This window comes from Bombina bombina, chromosome 1 (genome assembly GCF_027579735.1).
Source record: "Bombina bombina isolate aBomBom1 chromosome 1, aBomBom1.pri, whole genome shotgun sequence".
NCBI classification, from domain to species: Eukaryota; Metazoa; Chordata; class Amphibia; order Anura; family Bombinatoridae; genus Bombina; species Bombina bombina.
In genome coordinates this window covers 1,406,347,873-1,406,364,519 of record NC_069499.1, presented here as the reverse complement: position 1 = coordinate 1,406,364,519, position 16,647 = coordinate 1,406,347,873, and the positions used below count along the sequence as shown (strand labels likewise).

Here is a 16,647-nt window from a genome sequence, read left to right as displayed (position 1 = left end):
AGTTGCCATTCTATAATTAAAGGCAGTGAATTTGTACACCCTAGAAGTGGACATAAATTTAAATAAAATCACATTACACTTGTAATTCTTCTTTTGTAATATACATGATAAAATGTCCTTGTTCAAAAATTTACATAGGGGAAACAACCCGTAAGATGAGAGAAAGACTCAATCAGCATAAATCTAATATTAGAACAGGTGACCTTCAAGCTCCTGTGGCATGTCATTTTTTGGAAAGTGGACATCAAATTAATCAAATTAGATGGCAGATCATTGATCATGTTGATATACCTAGGGGGGTAGGAGACAGGGAACGTAGTCTTAAACAAAAGGAAGCATATTGGATCCATAAACTGGACTCAATGTATCCTAATGGACTAAATAGAGAATTGGACCTGTCAGTCTTCCTCTAGATATATACATAAATAATAATCATTGGGATTTGTTTAAAAAAAAGGCAGCCTCTTAATATGTGTATTAATTAATTTTTGTATATATTTGTATGAATTCAAATGTTTTTATATTTTTTATTTTTTTTTGTGTACCGACACATTACTGATAGTACCCTTAATGTCTAAGTATGAATTGTTCTAGTTAAAATTAGTCATATCCTCTAGATGGCAGTGTTAACACAACTTCTGCAGAAAAATTGTGAAGTAGGATGTGTCTTTAGAGGTGGCCAGTGATTGGCTGGATACACCTTTAAGTAAAGATACAGGTGTGCTATGTTGTATGCATGATTAAGGGACCGTGTTCCTGAAACGTTGCATAATATTCTGTCCATGAGTTGCTAATAAAGGACATTTTATATTGAAAGGTGCTGTGGAACTATTTCATTGTATTCTACATTGGGGCTAGCGGTCGCTAGCCGGACCGACGTGCACCTGGCCGAATTAGGCTCTCTGTTGTTTGCTGGGTTCCTTTTGTTTTTTATACTCTATTTTGCAGCTGTTATCAGTTAAACCATTTAGTGAAAGAGATATGTAGTAGAGTTAGCAGGGTACTTATGTTCTTAGAAGTAGAACTTGCTTTTCAGAGCTAAATTACATGAAGGGGGGGGGGGGGCAAAATAAACAATGCAAATATATTGCAACATTGTTTCATTATTCATAAAAATTACTTCAAAAATATATACTTAATTTTTTTTGTTACAGGTAATTTTATTTCACAAAGAAACCCCATGACAGGAATTACAGAAAACACCTGTATCCAATAACATTTTTTTTTAAAGTTGGTATATTAAAACATTCAAAGTGTTTTGCCTCAATCAAAGAAAAACATTTAAATTGACCATTGAACAGTCAAAACTCAATGCAGTTAATCATCACTCACCTTATCTGCTTGAATACTGATGCTAGACGCAGTTTTATTAAAGACATGATCCCACCAGTGAAAGGTAAACTGCTCTGCAGAATTGTGTCCCACCTGCAGAGGTTAAGAGTAATCAGAATTTATCTAACTTGATATTAAGACCCAGTGTTGGTAGCTAGCCATATTCACTCTGCTGTCAAATCTCAAATAATATTGAAGTCTGTTAGCTATACAACTGGCAATATTATAAAGAGAATCAGGATCTAAAGTGTGTGTAGTTTTTGTTGGCTTTCTTACCCCAGCAGTGTCACATTTCACTTTTACTTTTATAGCTTGTGAAATCCCATTTTCGTTTTTCCCAAGACCTTTTCCTAGAACAAAAAAGAGCAACATTTAAATACTGACAGAGGAAAAATGTATGTATACATAGATAGATAATGTTATACTCAATTAAAACAATGTTCTTACATTTAATAATTTATCTGAATAGTTAAAATGTTCAAATTGTTTTATGCAGCTTTAAATAACAAAAAGATTATTCAGTACTTAGAAGCTGAATATAGTTAATTAAAGGGGCATGAAACCATTTTTTTCCTTTCATGATTCAGATACAATTATCAATTAAAAAACAAACAAAAAAAACACCTTTTAGAATTTAATAAACTTATCAAATTGACTTTATTCTTGTGGTATTCTTTATTAAAAAGCAGCTAGGTAGTCTCAGGAGCGTGCATGTGTCTGGTGCACTATATGACAGCAGTTTTACAAGAACACTTAAAGGGCCATAATACCAAAATGTTTAAACACTTGAAAGTGATGCAGCATAGCTGTAAAAAGCTGATTAGAAAATATCACCTGAACATCTCTATGTAAAAAAGAAAGATATTTTACCTCAAAAGTTCCTCAGTAGCCACCTCCCATTGTAAAGGATTTCTAAGCAGCATTTTTGTGTGTTTGTCCTGGGACATCTGAAGGGACTAGCATCGTGCACTCTCATATTATTTCACCAATCAGGTAAAGGAAGCTTACTATGAAATCTCATGAGAGTTAAGTCAAATCTCATGAGATCACAGTAAGAGTTCATGACCTCAGCACTGCTGATGCTGATTGGCTGCTGTTCATTTCTTCATTTTTTTTTACCTGCAGCTGAGTATAACTTTTTACACAGAACCTACTCTGCTGAGCTGAGGAGATTGTGAGGTAAAATATCTTCCTTTTTTACATAGAGATGCTCAGGTGATATTTTCCCGTCAGCTTTTTACAGTTATACTGCATCAGTTTCAAGTGATTAAGCATATGAGTATTATGTCCCTTTAATGTTATACATTGTAAAAATACTGCTGCAATCTATTTCTCAAAACGGTTATATTAAAAGCCATACAGTGCAGATACATGCATGTACTTACCTAGGTGTGCTCTTCAACAAACGATATAATTAGAACAAAGTAAACTTGGTACTAGAAGTAAATTGGAATCCTTTTTTAAAAACAGTATGCTCTGCCTGAATAAAGAAAGAAAGACTTTCATATCTAAATAATGAAGTAGTTAAATGATGTTACAAAAACATGAACTCTTTAGTGCCTTTAAAATGAAGTTACTACATTATGTGTTAGATATGATAAATGTTAACTTTTTGCAAACTTTAGGGGACTGGGTTATTACAGAAGAAAATATCATTCAATTTTTAACTTTATAGTGTAACTTTCCTTATCCATAGCGTAATCTGAAAAACAGACCTCAAAAAGAGTTGACAGCTCTCTGAATAAACTTTAATGTAAATTGTCTTTGTGCTACACAAGTCTCCATTTAGTACTAATCAGAACAGCATATTTAAAGGGTCTTTATAGTGATAAAGGTACATGCACATAGGTAAAGTCCTGCTTGGGGCCACACACAGCACCGTTGGCCCCAATTGCAAATTGCCGCACACCCAAACTGTGTGACAAGTGCTGTTGATTGGACCAGCAGCATAAGACTTTAAAACTATGTGATGAACTCCTGTACAGTGGATTAAACACATAGCATTAAAGCATCACTAGTGTAAAAAGTACATGTTCAAACAGGAACATGTCATTTTCACACTTTAATGTCCCTTAAAAAAAACAGAAAAAAAAAACATTATAATATTAATTTACAGGCAATACAAACCTACTTAAAGGGACACTGAACCCTTTTTTTTTATTTCACGATTCAGATAGAGCATGCAATTTTAATCAACTTTCTTATTTACTCCTATTATCAATTTTTCTTCGTTCTCTTGCTATCTTTATTTAACCCCTTAGTGACCAGACCACTTTTCAATTTGTTGACCATCTGGGACCAAGGCTATTTTTGCATTTCTGCGATGTTTGTGTTTAACTGTAATTTTCCTCTTACTCATTTACTGTACCCACACATATTATATACTGTTTTTCTCGCCATTAAATGGACTTTCTAAAGATATGATTATTTTCATCATATCTTATAATTTACTATAAAAAAAAATATAAAATATGAGGAAAAAAATGAAAAAAAATGCACTTTTTCTAACTTTGAGCCCCAAAATTTCTTACACATCTACAACCACCATAAAATACCAATGCTAAACAGTTTCTAAATTTTGTCCTGAGTTTATAAATACCCAATGTTTACATGGTCTTTGCTTTTTTTGCAAGTTATAGGGCAATAAGTACAAGTAGCACTTTGCTATTTCAAAACCATGTTTTTTCAAAATTGGCGATAGTTACATTGTAACACCAATATCTGTCATGAATCCCTGAATAACCCTTCAAATGTATATATTTTTTAAAAGAAGACAACCCAAGGTATTAAACTTGGGGTATTTTGACTTTTTTCATGCAACCATTTTACCACCAATCTATGCCAAAGTTTGGGGGGGAAAAAAAATAATTTGATTTTTTGACAAAATAGCAATTTAAGAATACATTTACTGATAATATTAAGGGTTACTGCCAAATAACACCCTCATATGTCTTCAGCAGCATCTCCTGGGTACAGTGATACCACCCATGTATAGGTGTGTCGGGTTCTCGGGGGGCTAAAAGCTCTTATTTTTAGGGAGCGCATTCCAGTTTTTCAACTTGAAATTTTCACATCGGTCATCATGCACCCATGTCCTATTTGGGACATTTCTGAAGCTGGTCAATGGAATTTACCCCCATCAAACCATATATTTTTGAAAAGTAGACACCCTAGGGTATTTCAAATGCTTGTATTTTAACACTTTCCATGCACTAATTCAACCACCAGTCTTTGTCAAACTTTTGGGTAGTCATTATTTTGTGTTATTTTTCACACACATTGTACTTTAGGCATGGATTCTCAGTTCCTGTTATGTGTTACTACCAAAAAAAACCTCAATATGTGTTTAACAACATCTCCTGAGTACAGTGATACCACCCATGTATAGGTGTGTCGGGTTCTCTGGGGGCTAAAAGGCCTTAATTTTAGGAAGCGCATTCCAGTTTTTCAACTTGGAATTTTCACATCGGTCATCATGCACCCATGTCCTATTTGGGACATTTCTGAAGCTGGTCAATGGAATTTACCCCCATCAAACCATATATTTTTGAAAAGTTGACACCCTAGGGTATTTCAAATGCTTGTATTTTAACACTTTCCATGCACTAATTCAACCACCAGTCTTTGTCAAACTTTTGGGTAGTCATTATTTTGTGTTATTTTTCACACACATTGTACTTTAGGCATGGATTCTCAGTTCCTGTTATGTGTTACTACCAAAAAACCCCTCAATATGTGTTCAACAACATCTCCTAAGTACAGTGATACCACCCATGTATAGGTGTGTCGGGTTCTCTGGGGGCTAAAAGGCCTTAATTTTAGGAAGCGCATTCCAGTTTTTCAACTTGGAATTTTCACATCGGTCATCATGCACCCATGTCCTATTTGGGACATTTCTGAAGCTGGTCAATGGAATTTACCCCCATCAAACCATATATTTTTGAGAAGTAGACCCCCTAGGGTATTTGAAATGCTGGTATTTTCACACTTTCCATGAACTTATTTAACCACCAGTCTTTGTCAAACTTTTGGGTAGTCATTTTTTTGTGTTATTTTTCACACACATTGTACTTTAGGCATGGATTCCCAGTTCCTGTTATGTGTTACTGCCAAAAAACACCTCAATATGTGTTCAACAACATCTCCTGAGTACAGTGATACCACCCATGTATAGGTGTGTTGGGTTCTCTGGGGGCTAGAAGGCCTTATTTTTAGGAAGCGCATTCCATTTTTTACACTTCCCCTTTTCACATCCCATGCACCCATGTTCTATTTAAGACATTTCTGAAGCCGGCCAATGTAATTTACCCCCATAAAACCATATATTTTTGAAAAGTAGACATCCTAGGGTATTTCAAATGCAGGTGTTTTAACACTTTCCATACACTAATTCAACCACTAGTCTTTGTCAAACTATTGGGCATTCATTTCTTTGTGTTATTTTTCACATACATTGTACTTTAGACATGGATTCACAGCTCCTGTTATGTGTTACTACCAAAGAAGACACCAATATGTGGTCACCAACATCTCCTGAGTTCAGTGATAACACCTATGCATAGGTTTGGTGGCTTGTTTGGGCGGTGCAATGCCAAATGTCTGACATGTGTTTGTGATTTTTTTTTCACATTTAACATATTTTCTTTGCCTATTGTCTTTTTTGGGGGTCTTTTAACATACCCCAATTTATTTGTTTTCCATAAATGTGATTATATTTAAAAAGTTGACCCCCCAAGGTATTATACATGGAGTGGTTTGATGACTTTGATGCAACCGTTTTAGCCCAAAAAATTGGAGAAAGTATATGGTGGTAATTTTTCAATTTTCATTTTTACAGACACATTGCTTTTTTACTATGATTTAGGAGAGACTGTTGTAAGTTATTGCAAAAGAATACTTCAGGTTGTTTTCTGCAAGGCACCCTGAGTACACCTATGCCCCCCATGCATAGGTTTGCCAGGATTTTGGGAAGGTTATGTTACATGATTTTAGTTATTAAAAATGAGAGTATTTCTTCTGATAGGCCTATCTTTAGTTTGGGGCCTATCACATACCCCACTTTTATTTATTGCATTCAAAGTGTATATTTTTTAAATGTTGACACCCCAAGGTATTGTATATGGTGTGCTTTAATGCCTTTGAAGCAACCGTTTTAGCCCAAAAAATTGGAGAAAGTATATGGTGGTAATTTTTCAATTTTCATTTTTACAGACACATTGCTTTTTGACTATGATTTAGGAGAGATTGTTGTAAGTTATTGCAAAAGAATTACTTCAGGTTGTTTTCTGCAAGGCACCCTGAGTACACCTATGCCCCCCATGCATAGGTTTGCCAGGATTTTGGGAAGGTTATGTTACAATTTTATGACTTGTGATTTTAGTTATTAAAAATGAGAGTATTTCTTCTGATAGGCCTATCTTTAGTTTGGGGCCTATCGCATACCCCACTTTTATTTATTGCATTCAAAGTGTATATTTTTTAAATGTTGACACCCCAAGGTATTGTATATGGTGTGCTTTGATGCCTTTGAAGCAACCGTTTTAGCCCAAAAAATTGGAGAAAGTGTATGGTGGTAATTTTTCAATTTTCATTTTTACAGACACATTGCTTTTTGACTATAATTTAGGAGAGACTGTTGTAAGTTATTACAAAAACATACTTCAGGTTGTTTTCTGCAAGGCACCCTGAGAACACCTATGTCCCCCATGCATAGGTTTGACAGGGGTTTTGGTTAAAAAAAAACAGGCCCAATTTTAGAAAAAAAATAGAGTAGTGAAATGTAAAAATCTGGCACAGTAAAAGTAAAAAAAAACAAAAAAACATCTAACTGTAAACATAACCAAAAAAAAAAAAAAATATATATATATATATATATATATATATATATATATGTAACAGCAAATGTATTTATTTTTTTAAAAATTGACCATTGTATGGTACCGCTTGAAGCAGTCCCCAATGCAGAGTGCAGGCTGTCCAGGGCAATCAGGACAGTAATATATGGTGTCCCTTCTCTTCCCCCTCTTGGTACAGACTCTGCATTTTTTTTGTGGTTTCTGCTTTGTGGCAGTAGGGGGGATTTTAAAAATAAAATGGGTAGCCCCAACTCTGCTCTCTCCCATCACCGCCCGGGGAGCAGGTGCATCATGGTACAAAATCCCCGTAATAATCTGGAGCTGAAACTGTAAAAAAGTCTTTTTAACTCTGGGGTTTGCTTTTTTGAACAACAAAAAAGCGTTGTGGGTTGCAATCTGCATTAGGTAAATTGCAACCTTTTTGTACCAGGCCCTTGTCTTCCGCATAATTAGGTAGGGCTGCAGCAGCTGATCAGCCAGATCAACCCCACCCATATGCCGGTTATAAGACTTGATGCACACTGGCTTCCTTATGATCTCAGCTCTGCCACGTACAGAAACCGCCACCGTCCTCTCTGTGTGGATGGTGGTAAGAAGGTATACATCCTTCTTGTCTCTGTACTTCAGTGCCAACAGCTCCTCTTGGCGCAGAGCTGAGGTCTCCCCCCTTCGTAGCCGGGTGCGTACAAGCTGTCCTGGGAAACCTGCGCGGTTCTTTTTAATTGTACCGCAAGCTACTGTATCAAAGCAATACAGTAGCTTGAACAAAAGGACACTTGTATAAAAATTGTCTAAGTACAAGTGATACCCTTTGTTCATTAGGGGTAATATCAGGTCCCAGACAATCTTGCCAGTGGTTCCCATATGTTCTGGGCAACCTGGAGGGTCAAGGTGGCTATCCTTTCCCTCATACACCCGGAAGGCCTGAGTATACCCAGTCTCGCTGTCACAGAGCTTATACACCTTTACCCCATATCTGGAGCGTTTGGAAGGAATATACTGCTTGAATCCCAGCCTTCCCTTATACTTCATTAGGGATTCATCAACGCATATATTCCTTCCAGGTGTATAAGCCTCTGCAAACCTGGCAGAAAAGTGGGTTATCAGGGGGCGGATTTTATACAGCCTGTCAAATTGGGGATGCTCCCTAGGGGGGCACAGGCTGTTGTCGCTGAAGTGCATGAAATGCAGAATCATTTCATACCTCTTCCTCGACATAGTCTGGGAGAAAATGGGGGTAGAGCAGATGGGGCTAGTACTCCAGTAGGAGCGAATGGAGGGTTTCTTTATGATGCCCATCAGCATAGTCAATGCCCAGAATTTTTTGAATTCTGGCACATTGATGGGGGCCCATTGCTGCTTTGCTAAATATGTTCCAGGCTTTGCAGCACGGAACTGATGGGCATATAAATTAGTTTGGGCGACAATGTTCCCCAATATATCATCGCCCAGAAACACTTCCAGAAACTGCTGGGGGCTAAAACCTGCCACATCTATATTTATGCCAGCATTTGCTATGAAGGGTGGGATATCTGGCCTCTGGAGATGAGGCGTTACCCACTCTTCAGCAGCAATGGCAGCAACACGCCTCCTTCTGGCAGGGGGGCTAGCAGGGGGGCTGGCAGGGGGGCTAGCAGCCACAGATACATCACTATCAGTTGAGACTGCATCTAGTGATGTATCTGAGCACATGGCAGGGTCAAAATTGGGGTCTGAGTCAGAAATAGAGGCATCTGACTCTGACGCAAGGATGGCATACGCCTCCTCAGCACTATATCTTTTCTGTGACATTTTTGTATCTGTCACAGAAAACAATTACTAAAAAAAATTAAATTAACTAAATTAAGTAACTAAATTAACTAGCAAAAATGTACAGCTATGCTACTGCCAGTGATTTATAGCGATCACTGGCAAGCTAGAGGTTAATGGCTCTGAAAATTAAATTAAATTAACTAAATGTTTCTGAAAAGAGCCTTTGGGTTTTTAAAAAAATACAACAACAAAATTAACCCCTTAGTGACCAGAGCACTTTTCCATTTTCTGTCCGTTTGGGACCAAGGCTATTTTTACATTTTTGCGGTGTTTGTGTTTAGCTGTAATTTTCTTCTTACTCATTTACTGTACCCACACATATTATATACCGTTTTTCTCGCCATTAAATGGACTTTCTAAAGATACCATTATTTTCATCATATCTTATAATTTACTATAAAAAAAATGATAAAATATGAGGAAAAATGGAAAAAAACACACTTTTTCTAACTTTGACCCCCAAAATCTGTTACATATCTAAAACCACCAAAAAACACCCATGCTAAATAGTTTCTAAATTTTGTCCTGAGTTTAGAAATACCCAATGTTTACATGTTCTTTGCTTTTTTTGCAAGTTATAGGGCCATAAATATAAGTAGCACTTTGCTATTTCCAAACCATTTTTTTCCAAAATTAGCGCTAGTTACATTAGAACACTGATATCTTTCAGGAATCCCTGAATATCCCTTGACATGTATATATTTTTTTTTTGTAGACATCCCAAAGTATTGATCTAGGCCAATTTTGGTATATTTCATACCACCATTTCACCGCCAAATGCGATCAAATACAAAAAATTGTTCACTTTTTCACAAATTTTTTCACAAACTTTAGGTTTCTCACTGAAATCATTTACAAACAGCTTGTGCAATTATGGCATAAATGGTTGTAAATTCTTCTCTGGGATCCCCTTTGTTCAGAAATAGCACACATATATGGCTTTGGCGTTGCTTTTTGGTAATTAGAAGGCCGCTAAATGCCACTGCGCACCACAAGTGTATCATGCCCAGCAGTTAAGGGGTTAATTAGGGAGCTTTTAGGGAGCTTGTAGGGTTAATTTTAGCTTTAGTGTAGTGTAGTAGACAACCCCAAGTATTGATCTAGGCACATTTTGGTATATTTCATGCCACCATTTCACCGCCAAATGCGATCAAATTAAAAAAAACGTAAAATTTTTCACAATTTTAGGTTTCTCACTGAAATCATTTACAAACAGCTTGTGCAATTATGGCACAAATGGTTGTAAATGCTTGTCTGGGATCCCCTTTGTTCAGAAATAGCAGACATATATGACTTTGGCGTTGCTTTCTGGTAATTAGAAGGCCACTAAATCCTGTTGCGCCTCACACGTGTATTATGGCTAGCAGTGAAAGGGTTAATTAGGGAGTTTGTAGTGAGCTTGCAGGGTTAATTTTAGCTTTAGTGTAGAGATCAGCCTCCCATCTGACACATCCCACCCCCTGATCCCTCCCAAACAGCTCCCTTCCCTCCCCCACCCCACAATTGTCCCCGCCATCTTAAGTACTGGCAGAAAGTCTGCCAGTACTAAAATAAAAGGGTTTTTAAAAAAAAAATGAATTTTTTTTTTAGCATATTTACATATGCTACTGTGTAGGATCCCCCCCTTAGCCCCCAACCTCCCTGATCCCCCCCAAAACCGCTCTCTAACCCTCCCCTCTGCCTTATTGGGGGCCATCTTGGGTACTGGCAGCTGTCTGCCAGTACCCAGTTTACAATAAAAAAATGCTTTTTTTTTGTTTTTTTTGTTTTTTTTTCTGTAGTGTAGCTTCCCCACCCCCCCACCCCCCACAGACTAACCCCCACCACCTTGCTTATTGTTTGACATTTTTGTTTGACCTTTTTGATATATTTTTTATTTCCCATTTTCTGTAGTGTAGCGGTTCCCACCCGCTCCCTCCCCGTGCACGCGCCCGCCCCCACCCTCCCGTGCACGCGCGCGCGCCCGTGCGCGCCCCCAGCCACCCCCGCCCACGATCCCGCCCCCCTTCACATCCACATGGCCATCGATGGCCGCCACCCGCCTCCCGGTCCGGCTCCCACCCACCAACGCAGGTAGCCACCGATCTCCGGTGCAGAGAGGGCCACAGAGTGGCTCTCTCTGCACCGGATTACTTAAAAACGTTATTGCAGGATGCCTCCATATCGAGGCATCACTGCAATAACCGGAAAGCAGCTGGAAGCGAGTAGGATCGCTTCCAGCTGCTTTCCACACTGAGGACGTGCAGGGTACGTTCTCAGGCATTAACTGCCTTTTTTCTGAGGACGTACCCTGCACGTCCTCAGTCGTTAAGGGGTTAACCCCTAAAAAAATGCACAGACAGCAAAAAAGTACAGCTATGCAACTGCCAGTGATTTATAGCGATCACTGGCAAGCTAGGGGTTAATGGCTCTGAAAATTAAATTAAATTAACTAAATTAATTAACTAAATTAACTAGCAAAAAAGTACAGCTATGCTACTGCCAGTGATTTATAGCGATCACTGGCAAGCTAGGGGTTAATGGCTCTGAAAATTAAATTAAATTAACTAAATGTTTCTGAAAAGAGCCTTTGGGTTTTTAAAAAATTACAACAACAAAATTAACCCCTAAAAAAATGCACAGACAGCAAAAAAGTACAGCTATGCAACTGCCAGTGATTTATAGCGATCACTGGCAAGCTAGGGGTTAATGGCTCTGAAAATTAAATTAAATTAACTAAATGTTTCTGAAAAGAGCCTTTGGGTTTTTAAAAAATTACAACAACAAAATTAACCCCTAAAAAAAATGCACAGACAGCAAAAAAGTACAGCTATGCAACTGCCAGTGATTTATAGCGATCACTGGCAAGCTAGGGGTTAATGGCTCTGAAAATTAAATTAAATTAACTAAATGTTTCTGAAAAGAGCCTTTGGGTTTTTAAAAAATTACAACAACAAAATTAACCCCTAAAAAAATGCACAGACAGCAAAATGCAGCAAAAAAAAAGTGCACCTATGCTACTGCCAGTGATATATAGTGATCACTGGCAAGCTAGGGGTTAATGGCTCTGAAAATTAAATTAACTAAATGTTTCTGAAAAGAGCCTTTGGGTTTTTAAAAAATTACAACAACAAAATTAACCCCTAAAAAAATGCACAGACAGCAAAATGCAGCAAAAAAAAAGTGCACCTATGTTACTGCCAGTGATATATAGTGATCACTGGCAAGCTAGGGGTTAATGGCTCTGAAAAGAGCCTTTGGTTCTATATTTTTTAACAAATAAAAGAAATAAATCTCTCTCTCTGCTAAATACAGGTCTCTCTCTCTCTCCAACAAAATGGCAAGTGAGGAGAGGGAGGGAGATCCACACTGATCATAGTCAATATTTACAAATATTGACATGATCAGACAAATGGGGTATTTTATTATTATTTTTTTTTTTAGGGTGGGAGGCTCAGATTGGGTGACCCTAGCTTGCCCCTATGATGAGGCAGGCTAGGGACACCCCCAGAGGCCCCATGATGCACTGGGCATCGCCATCTTGGATGCCTAGTGAAGGGGGAGGGCTATTTAGGGCTTTTTTTTTTAATATACGTTTTTTTATTTTTTTATTATTACTTTTATTTTATAACTAACTAAGTGCCTCGACCCACCGAGGCACTTAGCACACAATCAGAGCATCGGAAGCGTGTCCGATCGCTTCCGATGCTCTGAAACACTGCCGGGCTCCACGTGGAGCGAAACCGGAAGTGATCACTCATGGGGGAGTGATCAATCCGGTCCCGGCACTCGGGAACAGTATTGCAGGATGCCTAGACCTCAAGGCAAGCCTGCAATACTGTTAGAGCAGCTGGAAGCGATTCCAATCGCTTCCAGTGCTCTGTTAAACCGACGACGTATGCCATACGTCCTCGGTCGTTAAGTGCTTTTTTTTTTGAGGACGTATGGCATACGTCGTCGGTCGTTAAGGGGTTAAAAAAGAAGGCATCTAAGCAGCTTTTTGGCTCAGTACTCTGGACAGCACTTTTTTATTGGTGGATGTATTTATCCACCAATCAGCAAGGACAATCGAGGTTGTTCACCAAAAATGGGCTGGCACCTAAACTTACATTCTTGCATTTCAAATAAAGAAAATTTGATAATAGGAGTAAATTAGAAAGTTGCTTAAAATTTCATGCTCAATCTGAATCACGAAAGAAAAAAATTTGGGTTCAGTGTCCCTTTAACTATTTATTCTAATAGACAAATGTAATTGATTCTGGCACCTCTAGAATTATATTGATTATAGTGTTTTAATAGTCTGTATGAACAGACTCTTGACTCAAAGTTTATAGAGATAACAAGAAACTGACAGATGTAACATTACACAGACTCTGTCCCCTGCATGTGCTCTACTCCACATTATTGATGACGCGTTCCCTGACAGGTCGGGGAGATTGATATATATCCTAGCTGCCACAAAGTTATCCATTGCTCGAGATTGGAAAAGGACTGACCCCCCCCCCACCTATATCCAAGGCGTATGCTATAGTAGACTATATGGCCACAATGGAGAAACAATTGTATAAGTCGCAAAATAAGATGGAGACGTATTGAGATATCTGGGATACTTGGTTACATAGATATATTTGTATATACAAAATACGTTAGCCAGTATAATCTGACACTTCTGCTCGATATTACATTACCTGGAGAAACCCCCGAAACTACTGGTTGTTTTTTACAACCCCCCCCCATTGTTTTTGGGTTGCAATACCCAGTGTTACATGGGACATCTATGACGGTAGACAGTTAAGTGCTTCCTTAGATAATAAAGTATCTTATGTCTACCATGTTCAATGTTTTGTGAGTAGGTGCCATCTGCAAATGTACCATTTTCACACCTCAATACCTTTTCTTTTTTTGGGTAGGGGTTGTCCAATATGTTGATAGAACCTCTACGTAGCACTTTTATTTTACCAGTGATTGCATGTATTGTGGTTTCCTCTTAGATAGAAAGCAATCACTTATTTGAATTTATAGGATGTTAATGCAATATAGTATAATTGTTTAATTGCACATGCTGTTGTTTATGCCAAGATCTGAACATTGACTTGTATGTGTACAAGTGTATTATCTATAAAATCTAAAAGTATTAAAAACAACAACAACAAAAAACTGACAGATGACAGCTTTAAACCCTTTGTATTAGTATTGTGTCTAGTTGAATCAGTTAATAGAACTATTGTTAAAAATAATCCATGTAACTTTAAGATTGCTTTGAGACTACTCAGTGAAAAAAAAATCTGGTATAAGCAGAAAGGTGTAAAAGTGCCACCATAGAGTAGATGTTTTTGTATTGTATTTTTAGTATTCATCTGTCGGTTATGACATTCTACAGTTTTTAATGGTGCTTTAATGTTTTAAAAGAAAAAGGTTTAGGTTAATTTTCTAATGTTGAGGAGAGTTGTGGATTTAAGTCAGCCTGAAAATAAAGTCGAGTAGCTTTCATGCATCAGTCTCATTTATTACTTATCTTAGAAGTCCTTGATGAATGTTAACAAACAGTTGCTTCTCTTTCATAAAGACAAAACTACTACTGTTAGTTAAGTTAATATCATTGGGTGAACATTTCCCTTGTTGCAAATCCACCATCTCTATGTCTTTATCCGCTTCTCATAAAGTAATAATTGAGTATAATATGCTAATAAAGTGAAAAGATTATTCCACAATTAGTTCACCACTCACCTTCACTCCAGCCATGTCTCTGCATCTGCTGTTCAGCAAAGATCAGGCCTTTGCTCTTTGTGACAGATGGATCACTCATGATGAGGTGTTTGGACTATAACACTTCACTATGAATGTCAGTGATCTAGCCCCACCTGCAATCAGAACCACACAAGCACAATTCAACAAGCTGGGCTTTATAAATACGTATTTATAGGTTACACTAAGAGAAGAAGAGAAAAAAAAAAAAATGGAAGGAAGGAAGGAAGGAAGGAAGGAAGGAAAAAATACATATTTACCTTACTAAATAATGGCTTCTGCTGCTGAAATGCATATTTATTTAAATAAATAAAAAAAAATACAGCTATATAGAAAAAGAAATAATAAAGCAAGAACACAATACTAATAATCAAAAAGCAAAGTTTAAATAAAGGTGCAAACTTATTATTTAAAAAAAAAAAAAAATATATGTTTTCAATTTTTTTTTCAACATTTGTACCTACAGTTTTCCCTTTATTCATTTCCCCGTTTCAAAAGGTCTCCAATACTTGTTTATTAGACTCGAGTTCATGATTCCAACAAAAAGTACCAAACAAATAAAATTTGCTAGCTATACACATCGGACAAGCCATTTACAACAGGCATATATGTGCAGCCACCAATTAGCAGCTAGCTCACAGTGGGGCATTGCTACACCTAAGCCTAGCTAGATATGCTTCTCAACAAAGTATAGCAAGAGAACGCAGCAAATTAGATAATGGTAGTAAATTATTAAGTTGTTTAAAATTGCATGCTCTCTAAATCATGAAAGAAAAACATTTGGGGTTATGTCCCTTTAAGTGGTCATTGACTATACAATGTTATCTGTCAGTGGTCTTTTAAAATAAAATGGAGTTTCATTATGCCCAAGAGTTTGTAAAAAAAAAAAAAAAAAGCAAACTCTTTAATGTGTGTGAGACAAGTGTCACTCCTAAACAGAGCTAACAATCTACTACAAGATCATGAATCCAATAAGGTTATTTAGAAAGAGAAATTAATAAATCTGCTACACAGATGATTTATTTTAAAAGTTCAACACATTGTATATATATCAAATGTTACCAGTCCAAAGTGGTTACAACTGTACAATGATTATTCATTATGGAGCATTATTTCCAAAGCATTGATGTAAATGGCAACCTAACTGCTAAGTAATAATTTCAAATGTTAAAAACATAAAAGAAAATTCCTGGAAAACAATGTTTGTTTGTATTCCTAGCTATATACAGGCTAAATGAAAATGTAACCACTTACAGTATTATATTTTATTATCCCGTACACATCTCGAACCTTTTTTATCAAACACCTAGCATTGAATGCTCATTAATTTCTAAAGTAAGTAGGTTATATTGAAGCATTTTATTTAATGGAAGAAACAAATGAATCTAAGATGCACACTGACAGCTAAGCACAAAAAAGAAGTGCGATTTAGACTTACCCGACAGAGCAGTTGCGGTATTTAAAAAACAAAACAAAATCTGAGTTGCTGCCGTCCACAAATAAACACTAAACTAAAATTAAACACATTAACTATAACCTGATCAATCGAACCATGCAGAACTCAATGGGTAGCGCCATGTTACCGGAAGTACTAACACCACCATAGACAAAAAGTTGAAAGATGAAGGAAGCCTGTCTAGACCAGCTTCTGCTTTCTATGGTATGATAAGACTTCGGTGGATAGGATAACTAGTTTCATGGGAGACATTTATAAACCACAATGCCACTCAGCTTTTTTTTACTTATATAACGTTTTCAGTGCATTTTCTGTGTTGTGCTTCGTAAAAAATATTTTAAAAACAGATTATACGCTTTCGAAAATACCTCTAATTAGCTGAAGCATAAAAACGGCAAAATAGGGGAATACCCCCATCATATTAGGGGGTATTGTGTTTATTCGTTGTAAGTTAACCTGATATTGCAG

At 37.0% G+C, this 16,647-nt stretch overlaps 1 protein-coding gene across 1 annotated transcript in view; it reads right to left on the bottom strand.

Annotated features, from left to right (window-relative positions):
* Positions 1–16,296, bottom strand: part of LOC128652255 (G patch domain-containing protein 4) — a 41,917-nt gene extending 25,621 nt beyond the window's left edge. The window contains exons 1-4 of the mRNA XM_053705193.1: positions 16,162–16,296; positions 14,706–14,839; positions 1,609–1,682; positions 1,333–1,425 (exon numbers count right to left, since the gene is read on the bottom strand). Coding sequence (XP_053561168.1) covers positions 1,333–1,425; positions 1,609–1,682; positions 14,706–14,784 — 246 coding nt within the window. The 5' untranslated portion in view covers positions 14,785–14,839; positions 16,162–16,296. The remainder of the gene's footprint in view (positions 1–1,332; positions 1,426–1,608; positions 1,683–14,705; positions 14,840–16,161) is intronic.
* Between the last annotated feature and the right edge of the window lie 351 nt (positions 16,297–16,647).